Source organism: Alexandromys fortis, unplaced genomic scaffold (assembly GCF_014885135.2).
Source record: "Alexandromys fortis isolate MF-2015 unplaced genomic scaffold, M_Fortis_MF-2015_v1.1 scaffold_290, whole genome shotgun sequence".
NCBI lineage: Eukaryota > Metazoa > Chordata > Mammalia > Rodentia > Cricetidae > Alexandromys > Alexandromys fortis.
The window spans coordinates 555,340-573,757 of NW_026068167.1; the positions used below are offsets into that span (position 1 = coordinate 555,340).

Sequence of the window (18,418 nt, forward strand, 5' to 3'; positions counted from 1 at the left end):
TCTCACCTACATGTGTGTCTGTATGAGGGTATCCAATCCCCCATAACTGGAGTTATAAACAGTTGTGAGCTACCATGTGGGTGTTAGGAATTAAACACAAGTCCTCTGAAGAGCAATGGAAGAGCAGTCAGTGCTCTTAACCTCTGAGCTGTCTCTCCAGCACATATAGTATCTTTTTTGTTGTTGTTGTTGTTGTTAATTGTGTGTGTGGTGGGATGGGGGTCTTGAATTTGGATCTCAGACATGCTGGGGAAGCGCTTACCACCGAGCTAACCCGCAGTCCCTCTTGAAGGATCTTTGGATGAAAATTCTAAATTTAATATAGTCGTTTGTTTTTTCCACCTATTATTGTTTGGTTTCAGGGGTTTTGTTCTTTTTGTTTGTTTGTTTTGAGACAGAGCCTTTCTGTACAGTACAAAGTAACCTTGAGTTCTCAGATGGTTGTCTATCTCAGCCTCCTGAGTACTAGAATTGCAGACCTGGTTGTAACTGGGTCCTTTTTTGCAGAAACACTGTGACTTGTGTTTCTGCAAAAATTTTTGTATGGGCCAAAGTAAAGCCCCCGTTTCCCTTCAAATAGATTGCCATTTACTAAAAAGACTCTCCTTTCCCCACTAATCTTTGCATTGTTCATGTGCAAAGATTTACTGATGTGTAGGAGTGTTTCTGAGTGTTTGCTCCATGGGTCCTTTGATCTTTGCCTACTCAAAGTCTTCATAATGGGAGAAGCAACTCCTTCTACCTTGTTCTTTTCTAAGAGTGAATTTTTTGTCTGTTCTTGTTGGTTTTTTTTTTTTGGCTTTTTTTGTTTTTGCATTTCCTTTTGAATTTCAATATTGCTGTGGGGATTTGGTTGAGATGACATTAAGTCTGTAAACTAGGAGAACTGATATTTTTAGATTATGTTCTAATTCTATATGAAGTCCCCTAGTTTCCTTTGTGGTGATCTTTCATGTGCTTTGTTCATTTGCTTTTCCCCATTTGTTTTTGTGAAGTTGAGAATTGAGTCAGGCCCTGCGTGCCAGCTATAGCCTCAGCCCTCCATTTCCCTCTAGATGTTTTTTATACTTCGATACTGTTGCAACGTTACCTTTGCTTTGAGTTCCCTTCTTTAGCCAATCCCAAATATTTTCCTGAAAAAGACTGTGATTGTTGTCTAGGCTGCTGACTGGAGTCGGGAGAGCTGTGAGAAGAGAGAATGGAAGCGAAAAGGTCAAATTTATTCCCTTCAAAGTGCCTTTTCCTTCTCATTTCTGTTTTGCACGTTTTTACAGCCAGGGGAGAGAGGGCCAGCCTTGTGTGTTTTCCCATAGAGGGATGCCTATGTACTTTTGCACCACAGTGCCACACAGGAGGTTCTAATTAATTGTTGAGAGAAGTAAAAATCTTGAGTAGGCAGTTTCAGATCCAAATTATAATATTTTCTTGGGTAAAGAAAAGAGACCTTTAAAACTGTGTTCCCCAGGAAGCCTCAAGGATTTTCCAGATTTAGTCTCACTTGAAAATGTCCAAATCTTAAGATTCATTAAACGTCTATTTATAAAGCGACTTAGAGATTTTCCTAAACTACTCCATCCCGGTCTTAAAGATAACCAGGCTTCCATCTTGTTTGTCAGATGTTGAGCCAGGCTCCTGGTGAACAGATACCAGAGAGAAGCCCCTACTCCAAAAAAATAGACAGTAGAAACAAAAACCCAGCTCCTCATAGATCCACCCCGCATCCCAGGGAAAACCGCTGTCAGCGTGTGGTGCGCTTCCTTCAGTGCTCTTCTGCATTAGCACTGTTGGTTTATGAATTATGTGTCCTGTGTCTTAAGAGTTTTCATATGCTGTTGAATATTTTTTTGTCTTCCCAGTTGGGTAATTAGTTTGTATTTTTTAGATGATAATGGTTTGATTGAACATCTCTTAAAGCTCGTGTGTGTGCTATTTTCTTAGAAATAGAAATACTGACTTAAAGTGTTTGACCATTTTAATGTTGGAAAATTTATTCTTGGACCCCTTTTAGTTACGCTCTAAGAATTAGAGAGTAATGAACAAGACAGGTGAGGATCTCATATCAATAACTTACAGTTGAATGAAAGAGAGAAAGATTAAATGAGTTATATAAACCAATTCATTTACACACTTTGTTAATTCCTTTAAAAGGAAAAACACAAAATGTTAGAATAATAGATGAAATTCCTGGCAAGGGGCATCTTTACAAGTGTGATGAATTCACACAGACACATATACATAAATAAACTTAACAACAGCAGCAGAAGAATTGGTTTTAACAGGGCGCGTTTTAAAGTAGACAAAAGCGGACAGGAGCAGCACAGTTAAGAAGTTCACTCGGGGCTGCTGCCTGAGATCTGTCCCCAGGACAGAATAGTCCTGCAAGTTATCCTCTGACTTCCATTTCAACAAGAGAAGAAACATTGCAGGTGACTCCTGCTTGTCATCCAGATCCCAGGAGGCTCAAGTGGGATGCTACAAATTTGAGTCCAGCCTGGGAATTAATACCCCTGCCTATAAACAAACCGAGCAACCAATAAATAAATAAATAAATAAATAAATGAAAAGTTGCTGCTGTTTCAGACTCAACACCTTGTGTACGAGAATGAAGATTTACTGCTGTGTTGTGGGTAGTTGATGAAGTCCTGAATGAATGTGTCTTGTTGACATGGGCTTGACCATATCAAGGACCCAATGCTTCAGACCATGGACATGATAAATCCTCAGACCATGGACACGATAAATCCTTCCCTGGGTTAGGCTCAGGACAATGGCAAAGCCTCCCGTCTGATCCAAGTACAAGTGTTTATGAACAGTTGAACAATTGACCAGTGTATGCAGAAACTGCCATAGTTTCCTCTTCTCAAAGGACTGAGACCTGAGACTGCTTCTGGAGACCTCTTCCTCCTGAGTTTAGCTAACATGCTTGCCTCTTTGTTGAGGTGTATATAATATACCTGCCTTCTCACTCAATAACATAAGCTTGCTGATTTTCTGGGTTGCTGCTGTAGTCCACGCCTACCCAGTTTCAAATATTCTTTAGATAGCCTGTCCTTTCTTCATTTTCTTGACACTCCAGTCAGATCAACCCCAAAGCTGCAGGGCATGCAGGTCGTGGCACTGCTGAGGGAGGAAATACAGCCTGTGACATATTTTTGCCCCAAGGTTTTATTTTACTTAGATTGGGGCCCTATCTAATTCCTAATAACTGGAAATAGGGAGGATAGAACGGTAATATATATATATGTGTATATACATATATATACATGTATATATGTATATATTATATACCTGTATATATACATGTATATATATGTATATATATTAGACAGTGCTATGGGAGAACAGCAAAATCTAAAATGTGGAACGAGAACGACTGCCTGCATCCTTCAGCAAATACAGTGTAAGATTAAAGAAAAGTTAAGAGTCACATTGATGAGATGAAATGTGTTGTCACCTGAGAACCCTAATTTGAATGAATCAACTCTAGAAATTTATGGGATAGCTAAAAAAATTTAAACACTAGTTAGATAGTTGATATTATTAAGGGTTTAAAAATATTTAGGTGTTGTAGCACTACAGTTACACTGGATAGTTTCAGTTGGGATTTGCTTTGGAATGACACATCGTGGGTGCTCTGTGGTGGTGGGAGCTCAGTAGGTCTGTTGGAACAAGTTCGGCCACATGGGTGTGAGTTTCCAGGTAAATGATCATAAAAAACAGTTTATCACACAATTCTTTGCTATCTTTGTATGTATATAAATTTTTCTGTAAGTTAAAACTATTTGCATCCTTTGGGCAGTATTTAAAGGTCGTGCAATGAAGCATTGGTTGAAGGGATGGAATAAAAAGAATGATTTTGAGGAATATATTATGAGGTAATCAGTTACATTTGGCAGCTAGTTTTGCATTTAGTAACATAGTAGTAATCCACGGCTGAGAGGTATATGTTTATGGTTTGGGGTCTGTGTAAAGGAAAAAGGAAGCAGCATCTCGAGGAGGTGTGGTGCAGGGTGATGATCCTGGAAAGTTTTGCTTTTGGACAGACGTGCTTAAGATTGCTAGGTAGAGTGATATCAGAGTCAGATATGGGATGAAATTTAGTTAGAACCTTCAGGAAGAGGGAGATTGCCTGGGAATGTGTAAAAGAAGGGGGGTTGTCCTGAGAGGAGCAGAGAAAGAGGAGTCATTCAGAATTCTGAGAGAGAAGGTGAAAGAGGGACGGAAGTAATGTATTTTAGGAACGGGAAGCTTCCAGGAGGGTGTGGATGCAGTGATACTCTCATAGGGACTCATCTAGTAGAAAAGCTTGGTGGTGCTGCTCTCTCTCCCCCTTATCTTTTTCCTCTCTTATTTTCTTCCTTGAAGTCACAGACTCACTCTGTAGCCCAAGGTGCCTTTGATCTTCCAGTCTTTCTGCCTTGTCACTTGAGTGTTAGGTTCTGAGTCTGAGACACTGCTTTGTCTGTTTCTTCCAGATTTTGAAGACTGAAGGCCTTTGGGGGGTTGGCATCTGTGGGGTAGGAGTAGAGGAAACATGTTCGCAATATGCAAAGTTATTTAATTTAACATTGTTTAAATGTTTTAAACAGTTACTAAAACTTGTTAAGCATTTAAGGACTATACTGTAGTATCATGTCCCTTTAGTGAATTAATAGATCATGTTAAATTTGCATTGATTAGGCCTGGTGGTGGTGGCACATGCCTTTAATCCCAGCAGTCAGGAGGCAGAGAAGGGTGAATCTCTGTGAGTTTGAGGCCAGCCTGGTCTACAGAGCAGAGTGAGTTCCAGGAAAGGCTCCAAAGCTACATAGAAGCCCTGTCTCAAAAAAAGAAAGAAGGAAAAAAGGAAAGGAAGAAAGAAAAAAAAAGAATTGTATTGATTAGGTGGAGAGCTATGATTAGAAACAAAGCTCTTATTTCACATTTGGTTGGCCTTCATTCCCTTGGTGCTCTTAGCCCAAGTAGAGAACACATACTTTAGTTTTGTATGCTTTTTTTCAGTATATCTGTTAGTTTTGTTTTTATGAAGTATTATCAATTTACACAAAAATTGTGGAACTGAAGTTTTCAATACTTTGAATACTATACTTGGATCTGGGGAGCCTATCCTAAAGTCTGTTTGCATGGTGACTGTGCATGTGTAGATGTTTGTATTAGTTAAGGTTCTCTAAAAGAACGGAACCTCAAGAATGAATGAATGTATCTATAGATGATTTATTAGAAAAGTTTACAGGATTTTTCCAGATAGTCCAACAATAGCTCTCTACCAACAGAAGGTTTAAAAATCCAGCAGTTGGGGGGGGAAAAAAGAGCCCACTAGCTGTTCAGTCCACAAGGCTGGATGTCTCAGCTGGTCTTCAGTAGCTGCTGGAATCCTGAAGAAGTAACTTCCTATGCCTGTGAAGGAATAGACTTGCTAGTGAGAGTGAGAGCAAGCACCTTTTTTCTGTGCCCTTTTAAAGACTACCAGCAGATGCTGTGGTCCAGATTACAGGTGTATCATTCCCCCTCAAAGATCCAGATAACACATGGGTCTACCCATTTCAAATGGTTTACCTAAGAATCTCTCACAGATGTGCCCAGCCATTTGGCTTTTAGTTAATTCCAGATGTGGTCAAGTTGACAACTGAGAATAGCCATCACAAGGTTCTTTGACATAAAAGCAAAATATGATCATTAAATATCTTTAAAAAAAAATCTTACTTTCTGGGATGTTAAAAAGTTACTTAGATTTCTGTTTTTTAAAACAGCTTTTTGATTTTTAATTGTGTTCCTTTTGTTCCAAGTTCGTATAAGTAGGATTTTCTGTAAAAAAAAAAAAATGAAATAGGCAGAAACCTGCTGTTCCCCATTATTGTCCATCACCACTTAAGTGTTGGTGTCCCCTGTGGGCTGAACACTGACACACATGGCACTGTGAGCACTTCCTGTGGCAGAGAGGTGCCTGGCAGAAGGGAGACAGTCTTTATACAGGAGTCTTGTAATTTTTCCCCTCTAAGTACAGAACTGTGAGTGAGAATTTGCTTCATATGGAGAAAACAAAACAGACAAAACCCCTCATATAGCATGTTGTACAGCCCTCGAGGCTGAAAGGGATGAGTCAGCCTTTTAGGGATGCTTCTCCCGAAGTTGCTGACCTCTGACCAGACGCTTATGCAGCCCCAATTGAAATTTCACTCATTTTTCATATGACAGTTGGAGCTCGGTTGCCAGAAGGGGCTGTGAGAATGCTGCTGCCTCCAGAGCAGCATGCGCCCACACTGGCTGCCACTCCACTGCCTGTTGACTCATTCCCACAGCTCTATATAGAGCTCGGCTCTTAAACACGATGTTCTTGGAGTGAGAAAGAAAGGGAGTTTTTTTTTCCTTCCACAGAACCTCCCTACCTCAAATCTGCACTGCCTTTTCTTTTGTGCCTTGCCCTCTTTGTGAAACTGTTCTTTTAAAAGGTCTCCTAGTGTTTCCCTCTATCACTTGTTTGACTTTGTAAGCATTAAGGCATTTACTGGGCCAAGATTGCCCTAGTATGTTCCACCAGAAAGAGCCAGAAATTCTAGATAACAACCCAACAGCTTTTTGGTTTTTAGGTATCTATTAAAAGTCCATCAAATGGTCCAGAAGCATCTTAATACCATTTTATTGTGAATATCAGTTATAAAAATACTGCATAAGGAATAAATTACCTTTTAATTTTGGGCAAATGAAGTAATTCCTATCTGTAATTTAAAAAGAGCTTAGGTTTGTTCTCCCTAGAGAAAGCAAAATGTCTGTGACTCAGAAGGGTCGCTCCGTATAGTAGGAAAAGACTGAGGCTTCTGGGAACGGACACTTTCCCACGTATCCTCACATCCAGCATGATCTTGGAGTGGTGTAGGGAAGCTATCTGTGGTGCCCTGTCTATTCACAACTAGCATGTACCTCATTGACAGTGAGGGACTCTTCAGGAGGACCGGCAGATATGAGACGCAGATTCCTCTCTGGAATGTGTTCTGTGGCTTTTAGAAACATATTTTAATTGGAGAGGGGTGGGGAAACAGTTGAACTGTAGTTAAATAGTCAGCTTCCTTGGCTGTTGCCTATAAATACCACATAAGAAAGGCTGTTTGGGGTTCTCAGCAAAGTTATGTGGCATATGTATTTATTTGTATATATATGTTGTGTGTGTGATCCCCGAATGTTTCTTCTGTGGGGTTGAGTTTGGATTGTGTTTGCTTTGTTGTTCTAAACTGCATTAACCCCAGAGTTCCTTCTAGCAGGGTTTTGAATAACCATTTGTAAAAGAGAGAGGAAAGCAGTTTGTTCTGTCTTCCGAAGTCTTTCTGTGCTCCTCCCCTCCCCCTAGAGAGGACAGGAGGGGAGGAGCCACTGCTCTAACCACGAACTTCAGGTCTTCTCTGGATCGCTGGGCTTCCTGTCTGCAGTCACTCAACTCTGGGCCATCTTGACTTGCCTGAAGGGTGGAGAATTGGTGTCTTCTCAGAGAAGGGGAGAGAGTTCTCACGTTCTCCTGTGGGCACAGGCATGAGACTGAGTTTGTAAAGCTCGCTGTGGCCTTTCTAGACTTTTTCTGTGACTTGGACTTTTTGTGTTTGTGAGCTGTTTCCGTGAGGACTCCGTCATGACTCTGCTGGAGCCTGAGATGCTGATGATGGCTGTGCAGTCAGGTAATTCCCTTATTTCCTGCAAAGCTCATTTGCCACAGGCGTCTGTAGAATGGTTGAGCACATTTGTGCTAGCATTGGGCTGAGATGGAAGCTGAAACATACATCATTCAGCAGACATTTCATTTTCAAGTTTTTATGGTTTTTAAAATTCTTTTCTATTGCGTGTTTCAGTTTTTCAGACATAGCTTTGAATTATGTGCTAACCAATCTGAAGAGCACACAGCCAGGGGACCCGCTTGCTTTTCTTTAACCATTTTATCACCGTCTTTGGCACTGCTTTAGTGAAGGGTGATTGAATTGCTTTTGATGCTTTATATAGTGTGTCTTTAGTCACAAACCGACTCTTTTTATGTCACTGTGAAAACATCTGACGCTTTCCTCCGCTCTTGGTAAAGCACAAGACTGAGTTAAGCGATAGAGATAGGGAAGCAGTTAACAGAAGGAATGCAGGATTTTTAAAATTCTATCTCTAAAAATAATTTTTCAATTCAAAGCTTCTCTTAAAACTCTTAAAAATTCCAGATAGTTTGTAATGGTTCCTTTTACTTTTGGTGTTTTTAAAACTTGTAAGTCAGATATCTAAAAATAGAAATGTTCCCTTTCTTATTTTTAGACTTCTACTAAAATGTAATCTGTAGTGTTTTCAGAAAGATTCATACAAGTGGCATTTGCACCCTCTACTCCATTCCCTGGCCCCATACAGAAAATGAAACTCTGTCTCTGGCATGACTGGTCTCTGTCCTCCTAGGGAGTGCTTAGGTAGTGTGTTGTCAGGGCCAGATACACATCAGCTGAGGACGGAGCAGATGCCGTCAACTTATGCCGTGGACAGGAAAGGCCAAGGAAGAAGGATCCAAGCTATTCTCTTCTTTCTGGTTTACAAACACAGCCATAATGAGTCATTTATCAGATGAATTTTTCTGTCCTTGTGTGCTATGCCTTTCAGGATGCCTTTTTTCCCCCTCCCACAGATCTCTGGAGCTTTGTGTTCTAAACAAATAGTGTGCTTATCTGAGTGTTTCCCATCTGTCTTTGATGAGGTATCTCAGTAGCTCCTGGTTAAACTGACTCGATTTTTCCCATCTGTATTCCAGTTTCCTGCTGTGTGTGGGCAAATGTGTATTTTACTTTAAGGGGCAGATTTTAATATGTCAGACAGTGACATCTCATAGTGCAGGTTAAAGGTTTTGTCCTCTAAGATAATTTCAGTATTCCTAGCCCTAAAAGGGAAAGAAAGGACTGTTCTCTGTAGTTTCTTGTCTAAGAGTAGGTTTTCCTACAGCATATGTTGGACAGGACTGGTCACCCATCTGTCAGACCAGCTACTTCATAAAACTTTCAGAGGACAACAGTATGTAAGACAAGTGTGGACGGAATTGACAGGGCTGTTGGGTACAGGTAGGACAAGAAGTCTGCCGCGGAGATGATAGATGTGGACTTGGTCTTTTTGTTGCGTTCATGTAAACTGGGTTACTTAAAGTTAGAAAATATTCAGAAACATTTAATATTAGCCACCACAGATGGGTTCATGAAACTTCCCTGTTTTGTTTTGGAGTGCCACGGCACAAGCCCGTTACAGCAGTAGTGCAGCAGCCATTATGGTGGGAAGTGGAGAGTCTGCTATGGAATGGCAGTAAGCAATGATTTCTTATTAAAAGCCAAGAAATATGTTGACCTGTACCTTCATGAGTATATGCTTCCTGGGAGAAATGCTTTTTATACCGTAAAGTAACTAAACCCTTCAGGTGGGATTGAAGATGCTAAGTTTTAAGGTGCTGGATATAGTTCGGGGTTCACAGTGCTCAGCAGGAGTTTTTACCCAGTGCTTGGCGCTCTGAGGTTTTGGCAGGGCATTCTCGAGTGTTTATGAGAGTTTACCTCCTTTACACTGCTGGAGGTTTCAAGCTGTTTTGGATCCAGTTGGGTGCTGGCCTTCTGTGTCACAGTTGGATCCCCCTCCCTCCTGCCCTTCCTGCAGTACCATATTCACAGTGCACACCAAGTGTCCCTACATGTGGCTTCCTAATTAGACCATTAGGTTCTCTGAAAAAAGGTTTATTTTTAATAAAGCGTGTGTGTGTGTGTGTGAATTCAGGTTCACTAAGAGGCCAGAGCTTGAGTTAAGGTAGTTGTGTGCCGTCTAACATCGTTCTCCAGCCCTAACTAGTTTCTTAAGAGCAAACCACTCATCTGTATGTGGACTCCTATTGGTGGCACATGGTAGACACTAATTTATCTTTTTAAGGATGGTGGGATTTTGTTTGACTTAATTCTCATTAATAAACATAATTCTTTAAATTAAGATTTTATAAAAGTATTTTGTAATCTCTTCTTCCATAAATAAGTGAATCTAGTGGCCGTCATCCTTTATTTTAGCCAGACATCATCCAGGGCTTCATGGCTTTCAGAGTTGATGTTCTTTGCCCCCGAGTTTGTAGTGTCCCTGTGATGAAGTGTGTTGTTAGATAGATCTCAGTGTTCCAGTCAAACCACGGCTAGAGTTCATGTCACTGCCGTGGGAATCTGTCTGGATTGTCACAGTTAGAAAATGATTTGAAGTGGACATTGTAGAATTTCTGAAGCTGGTCCTAGGGGAGTAACATAGGGCTATGGCAGTGATGGGTGTCTCTCTGAATAGAGTATGCTAGGACTCAGGCCTGACAGAATGTGTGTGTGACCCCCGAGCTGGCAGCCCTCTTCCTTTTTCTAGCCAGTACCATCTATAAGTCATTCCTCCAAAACAGTGTGATAGACTTCCTTGATAGAGTGTATTAGGATGATGACTCCACAGTCTGCTTTGGACCCATGATACATGCCTGATCATGTTGGGCCACAGCTAAGGGGTTAGTTGGCCTATTTCCCCCCTGTTGCTTGAGCACATATGTGTGTACTTCAGGCCTCACACTTGTCTGTGCATAGGAAACTGCTGGTCATTGTGGCTGCTTTAGGAAAAGAGGATGATAAAAGACCAGGAGCCCAAAGTAGAAGAGACTTTGTGTTTCACAAAGCAATTGAGTGTTCTTTTGAGCTTATTCTGGGACTAGGCTGTAAATGCAAAAGGATATATAGGTGTGTGGTGGTGGCGCACGCCTTTAATCCCAGCACTCGGGAGGCAGAGGCAGGCAGATCTCTGCGAGTTCGAGACCAGCCTGGTCTACAAGAGCTAGTTCCAGGACAGGCTCCAAAACCACAGAGAAACCCTGTCTCGGGAAAAAAAAAAAAAAAAAAAAAAAAAGTATTAGGTATATAAACTTGGACGCAAACCCATGATCCTACTGCTCAACCTAAGAAGCAGAGCATTGCCTATGTAAGTGCACTCATGGAATTCCTTTCAGATCATTTGTTTTACACCAGTTCCATATTGCCTATTCAAAGTATCCATTAATTAGAAGTTTCCTCTCCATTCATTAGTTAACTTCCTTATCCTTGATATCTATGTACTCAATTCCTAAATATTCCTTTGACTTCTTTTTCCTTGATCATGGCAGTTTGCCCCTGAACTATTTGTTTTAAAACAATGTGCAGAATAGGGGAATGACAGTTATTTAAAGGAGGGCTGGGAAAGAATGGCAAAGTGCAAGAGACAGACTAAGCAGATTAAGTTCCACACATTTTAGAAGCATGGTACTCTGTTCGGAACTCCTGATACTCAGAAGTATAGAGAGCTGATCAAAAACCTCAGAGCCTTCAGCCTTATATCACCTACTTTAGATCTCTGAGTGGTGGAATCATTGTGGACTTAGAAACAATCTGGTTTCCAGGGGCAGTGATGGTGCACACCTTTAATCCCAGCACTCAGGCGGCATAGTCAGGTGGATAGTTCCAGGCCAGCCTGAGCAAGTTTCAGGATGGTTAGGGCTACACAGAGAAACCCTGTCTTGATCCCCCCCCCCCAAAAACCACCTTGGTTTCTGAGGAATTAGAGTTTGAATGACACCATAGGTATTTCCTTGTCTTCTTTTTCTTTTGAAAGGAAGAAATTGGCCTTTGAGGTTAGTTTATCTACTGAAGTCATATAATTAATTTATGATAGTTTATGGCAGAGATGTGAGGATTGTGCCCTCACTCTCTTGCCAGTGAAGATATTTAAAAAGAGATGCCAGAGATCTATAGTCTATAAGGCTAGATGTGACTGTCCCCCCCCACCCCAAATGGTGTCTCCCCTTGGATTAAGAGAGAAGATAAAAGCAGGGCGTGTTGGTATGCACATTTAATGCCAGCACTGGGGAGCCGGGGGCAGATGGATCTCTGGAAGTTTGAGGCCAGCCTGGTCCAGACAGTAAGTTCCAGGACAGCCAGGCCTATGTAGAGAGATCCTATTACAAGAGAAGGAAGGAGAGAGGAAGAAAAGATGATTTAAAAACTGGTGCCTGGGTATCTACTTCTCTCCCCTAGGAAGTAAGGTCTGAATACCACAGACCTGCCTTTTTCTACCTACCTGCATCCTGCTGTCTTCTCTGGCCTGGGTGATGATCTCATTAGACAGGTAGCAGACAGACAACTGTTGTGCCCTTTTCTCTGACTCACTGGTTTATCTGGGCCCTCTCAGAGTTAAGATCCAGATCAAAGGAATTCCAATTCTTCTTTTTCTTATTTTTCTCCCTCTTTCTGTTTCTCTTTGGATGAAGCAGACTGTCAAGACTCTGAACCATGATTTTAACCTTGTTAAAACAGTGCCAAATTAAACAAAGATGAGGCTTATACAGTTTTACTTTTTTTTTGGAGCCTCACTTTTATGATTACCACATGTATTGTTTTTTTAATTTTTCTTTTAAATAACAAAGAAAAATACTAAAGGCTCTGAGATACCCTCAGTGCTCAAAACCCAACTTTCTTTGTACTTTTTGTTGTTGTTGTTGGTGGTGGTGGTTTTCCAAGACAGGGTTTCTCTTTAACTTTGGAGCCTGTTCTGGAACTCACTCTGTAGACCAGGCTGGCCTCAAACTCACAGAGATCTGCTTGCCTGTGCCTCCCAAGTGCTGAGATTAAAGGTGTGTGCCACCACCACCTGGCTGCCTTGTACTTCTTAAAGCTAAAAGGCAGTGTTGCACTGAGCTCGTAATGCCACGATCTGGGGCCCTGCTTCATGTCATGCAAAGTCACTAAGTGGGCGGTAGCAGCAGAGTGAGCACAGAAGGGCTATACAAGGGGAATCAAACTGAAAAGAGATGCAGTAGTGAAAATGTATGTTCTCGTGTATATTACTTAATCACCATAACTCTGCTTCACATGTGCCGAGGAAACCTGAAGCTCAAAAGCATGAAGACACATAATAAGAGCTGGAACATATCTCTACATTCTAGTGGTTTAAACGGATAGATTACTACCATTTTGAAGGCCAGGGAAGAGGTTTCCCAAGTTAACATCTAGCCAGGCTACATATACGGTGCCAGGCCCACCTGAGCTACAGTGTAAGACCTTTCCAAAATAGTGTTGGCAAGATGGCTTAGTGGGTAAGGGCACCAGCCATCAGGCCTGATGACTTGAGTTTGGTCTCTGGGACCCACATGTTGGAAGGAGAGAACCAGCTCCCACAAGTTGTCCTTTGTCCCTCACATGTATATTTTCATACTAAGTAAATAAAATGTAATTAAAAGATTCCAGTAAAAACAATCCTCAAATAAATCCAAATAGTTTAGGTCTTTATTTCCTTGCATGATCCGCTTAAAGTCAGAGGCTGTCCTCTCAGGCCTGCTGGTGCTCTTATCCTCACTGTGCTGAAGTCCTCGCAGAGCACTGCCCATCCTCCCTCGCTCATCTGCACAGCTGTGCTGGCTTCTTTGCTGCCCTGATGCATCTGCCCTGTGCTGAGTCTCTCATAGTCATCCTTCCTAAGTGGGACACGTCCCCACTTCTGCATGACTTCCCCACCTCTGCGAGTCTTTGCTTAAGCATGAATTTCTCAGTTAGCCGTTCTCTGGCCAGGAATTGTAAAATCGTGCATCATTTTCCTTACCCCATTTATCATTGGACAGATTCATGACTGACTAGTTTCTTGATGGAGCTGTCTCTCAGAATGTGAGTGCCACCAAATGGGGCATTGGCCTGTGTGTGTGACTCTTGGATATAGTTAGAGTATGATAATTTTCTAATAAACGATGATAAAAAATTGCAGTGTATTTTAGACTAGTATGTTCTTCAGAATGTGACTTTTTGTGACGTGTACAAAGTAATTGGTTTCATCATCACAGTTTCATACGGTATCAAAATACGTACTTTACTCTTATCGCCCACCCCTCATCCCCAGCTCCCGTGCCTCTGTTTCCTTCACTTCTGCTTCCATGCCATATATGTGCATGCATATGTTAAATCTAGTTTCTGCATGCCAAGGAATCACGATCCCCCTCCCATTTACCGTCTCCCCTGCCCTTTGGAGTACTTCATCTGCCCATCTAGGTTCTGCATGACAGAAACTGGAGTTTCTTTTGGAGTCTGGGTTATTTCACTTAGCATAGGGATAACCTAATCTATCTGTTTACCTGGTAATGACACAATTTTGTTTTGTGTGTGTGTGAGAGAGAGGTGTTTGTATGTACAAAGGCAAAGGTTGGCAGCAGGTGTCTTCCTTTCTTGCTTTCCATCTTTTTCTTTTTTCTTTGAGACAGGGTTTCCCTGTGTAGCTCTGGCTGTCCTAGAACTCGCTTTGTAAACCAGGCTGGCCTCGAGCTCACAGAGATCCACCTCCCTCTACCTCCCAAGTGCAGGAATTAAAGGTGAGCAGCACCACTGCCTGGCTGCTTTCCACTTTTTTTTTTTTTTTAAATCTCTCACTAAAGCTGGAGCTCACTTGTTCAGCTAGACTAGCTGGCCAGAGAGCTAGGGAGTCTCCTGTCTCTGCTTCCCCATCACTAGGGTTATAGTTATATATCACCATGCCCAGCTTTTTACGTGGGCTGGTTTCTTTTTTTTTCTTTTTTTCTTTTTTTTTCTTTTCTTTTTTTTTTTTTTTTTTTTGGTTTTTCGAGACAGGGTTTCTCTGTGGTTTTGGAGCCTGTCCTGGCACTGAGCTCTTGTAGACCAGGCTGGTCTCGAACTCACAGAGATCCGCCTGCCTCTGCCTCCCGAGTGCTGGGATTAAAGGCTTGCGCCACCACCGCCTGGCTCAACGTGGGCTGGTTTCTAAAGGTCCCTTTGCTTGCATGGCAAACATTTTACCAGCTGAGCCACCTCAATCCAATTTGATTGTCCTTTACAGCTGAATAAAACGCCTATGTTGTGTACGTAAGTGTAATCACGTTTCTTACCTAATTACCTGTTGATGGACATCTAGGCTGCTGTGAATGTCAAGTATGTCTTTAAAGCAGTGGTGTGCTTCTCAGTCAGTGAGTTGTGACCCCTTAGGGCTCACATATCAGATACCCTGCATATCAGATATTTATGTTACGATTCATAACAGTAGCAAAATTTCAGTTATGAATTAGCAACGAAATAGTTTTATGGTTGAGGGTCACCACAACATGAGGAGCTGTTTTAAAAGTGTCACAGTATTAGGAAGGTTGAGAACCACTGCTTTAAATCATTGTGTGATAGGCCCAGTTGAGGAGACTACAGAGTAGTCCAGTGGCTTTCAGGGTGTGGTTGAGGACCCTTTGATATCCTGAACTCTCTCAAATCGAGCAAGATGGAAATGTTTATATGGTCTAAAATCGTTGGTCTTTTTCATCGTTGTGGTCTCATAAGTGTACAGTATATTTTCCTAAAGCTCCATGATGGAGTTTATCAACAAATGAATGCTGAATTAAATGTGAAAAGTTTTCTTTTACATGCTAGCAAGATGAAATATTGATAGATATAACCCACATAACGAAAGCCCTTTGAAGTCCCCAGTAACTAGAAACGGGAGAAAGAATCTTACCCCCAGGAAGTTCTGAGAAGTGAAAGTCTGAAGCACAGGCTGGAGCTGCAGTGTGCAGTGCTTGCCTTTTGAGTGTGCAGCCCTAGACTCATAGTTCAATCCCCAGCACTTCGAGAGGCGGGGAGGAAGTAGTGGTGGCTAGGTTTCTGACTCTGCTGCCTTTAAGTCTGTGGCAGTAGCATTACTTGATTTCTCTTCCTGTAGCTCGAATTCTAACTGGTTTTAATAATAAAAACCCAGAGTCAGATATTGGGGTAAATGCTGAAAGATCAGAGAAGTAAAGAAGCCTGCCACTAGAGAGACTTTTTTACTTCTGCTGAATACTCAGACCAAAAGGGGCAAGATTCTCAGACCGAATGCTATGAGCTTCTGTCTCCTCTCGCCTTACATTCCTCTCTCCTCCCAGCCATATCATTTCCCGCCTCCACCTCCCTAGTGCTGGCATTAAAGATGTGAGCCACCACCACCTGACTGTTTCTCTTTTAGACTGGGTCAACATAGCCCAGGGTGGCCTTGAACTCAGAGTTCCAGCTGCCCTTGTGCTGGGATTAAAGGTGTTGCCACCACTGCCTGGCCTCTGTGGCTAACTAGTGGCTCTCTCCACACTCTGATCTTCAGGAAAGCTTTATTTGTTAGATCACAAACAAAATATCATCACATGTTCCTGTCACCTCTCCCATAAACTAGTATTGCAGCAATTCCTGTCACAGGGACTGTTTAACATATGTGAAGTGCTTGTCACAGTTTCTGCCACATAGAAAATGCCATGTTTGAAAAATATTATTGTAGTAAGCTGTTGTTTAGGGGATTTTTAATTCCACTTAGTGTGTATAATTTTTAATTCTTGGGGTGGAGAGATGACGGCTCAGCAGTTAAAGGCACTTGTTGAGCAAGTTTAGTGATCTGAGTTCAGTGCAGAGAACCCACATGAAAATGGGAGGAGAGAGCTGACTTGCCCTCCACAGGCGTGCAGTGATGCATATGCCTGCACGTGTGCATATCCTCACACACACCACATACAAGTACAATAATTTTAAAAAGTTTATTCCTGAGTTTTCTCTCTTGGTATTTGGCAGCTTGAACATTTAAATTTTTTTTTTTTTTTTGCTAGCTTTAAAATAGGTTTAAGAAATTGTTTTAAGGAAACTAAAAGATAGGAAAATATTTGTTTTTAACAGTGTTAACATTGTTAAATGTTTGTTTTTAACAAAGTATATTCAAAGTATAAAAATGTTTTTCATGTTTCCATCTAATCTAGAATATGGGGGTTGGAGATGTAGTTCAGTTGATAGATTGCTTGCCTACAATGGAAGAAACCTAGGGGTTTTGTTCCCAGAAGTTCCTAGGTGGGGAAGAGTGGTGTGTGCCTCTAAATTCGTGGCTAGGAAGGAAGGAGGGAGGATGGGAGGGAGAGAGAGAAAAGAAAAGGAAGGCTCTGAGGCTGTCTACTAAAATATTAACAGTTCTTGCAGGAACTAAGACTTGATTAGAGATTTTCTTTGTTGGACCTTTGTGTTTTTCTGTATCTTTCTGATTTTCTATGGTGAACAACATTTCTGTTCAGATAAATCCCATATTAATTTTCATGTCTCTGTGCATTTGTAGTTTGGTTAAAAGAGGAGGAAGTGGCTGGAAAGCCTGGTGTCTTGGGTTAGGAGCCGGAACTGTGAGTTTAGGACGAGAGACGTTCCAATACTGCCCTGAGCAAACCGTGCATATCAGGGGCATGCCATCTCATTCGCTGTATTCCCACCAACCTGTTTGTATAAATCCCTTTTACATTTTGCCTTTGTTTCTATTTTGTAAGATTTATTGAGATTTATCTTTGCAGTGTTTGTGTTAGGCCGTGTTCTTGGCAGAGCTGTAGACCTTTCCTGTGCACACTAACCTACTCTCATTTGACCAGACCTTTCAGAGGATTTTATAAGCTGAAAATAATGCCATTTCTTTTTTATGGTTAATCATAGTTTGACTTCTTTGAGCACAACATGGTGGCTTCAGTATAATATGCTTTAATTATTAAAAGTGAATTTCTATAATATTTGTTGTTCTATGAAAATCTTTTCCCCTTCCATGAGGCAAGGTCTCTCCTATAGCCTCAGATGACCTTGAGCTCCTGATCCTCTTGCTTCTGCCTGCTAAGTGCTGGAGTTACAGGCGTGTGCCGCCAGGCCCAGGTATACAGTTCTGGGATTGAATGCAGACAAACCCTCTGCCAGCTCAGCCACATCCCCTGCCTGGAAATGTGAAAGTCTTAGCCCGTGTGCTCCTTACCAGAAAGCTGGTTCTCAGATTGTTTGCCTGAGCTTTGACAGAATCAGGAAGATTTACAACAAAGAATAAAAATGTTAATGTGAAGTAAGCTGACTTCCTCCCTTTCTCTTCTCTCTTGTTTTGGGACACAGGGCATCTCTTAGCCCATGTTGACTATGGTAGAGGAGGATAACCTTGGATTTCTGATTTTCCTGCCTCAACCTCGAATGCTAGAATTACAGCCGCTTATCACACACCCAGCTGTAAAGAATTCTCAAAATCCATAAAGAATGGACAACATCTGGACATTTCAGTATATGTGATGCAGGGCAGTTGTGGGCAGAGGCAGCAGATCTCTGTATTTTCATATGCATGGCGAGACCCTGTCCAAAAAAGAAAAAAGAAAAAGATGCTAACAATGATCTTTAGGAAGTCCCTAAATGATATTAATTAGCATAGAAATGCAAATGAAAGCCATAAAGAGATGCCAGTATGTACCTTTTAGAATTGTTAAACTGGCCGGGCGATGGTGGCGCACGCCTTTAATCCCAGCACTCGGGAGGCAGAGGCAGGCGGATCTCTGTGAGTTCGAGACCAGCCTGGTCTACAGAGCTAGTGCCAGGACAGGCTCCAAAGCCACAAAGAA

At 41.7% G+C, this 18,418-nt stretch overlaps 1 protein-coding gene across 2 annotated transcripts in view; it reads left to right on the forward strand.

Moving 5' to 3' along the window:
- The first annotated feature begins 7,411 nt into the window (after nucleotides 1-7,411).
- Mrtfa (myocardin related transcription factor A) overlaps nucleotides 7,412-18,418 on the forward strand; it is a 93,536-nt gene continuing 82,529 nt past the window's right edge. For both annotated transcript variants that reach the window (XM_050128248.1, XM_050128249.1), the window contains exon 1: nucleotides 7,412-7,664. In XM_050128248.1, coding sequence (XP_049984205.1) covers nucleotides 7,619-7,664 — 46 coding nt within the window. In that variant the 5' untranslated portion in view covers nucleotides 7,412-7,618. The remainder of the gene's footprint in view (nucleotides 7,665-18,418) is intronic.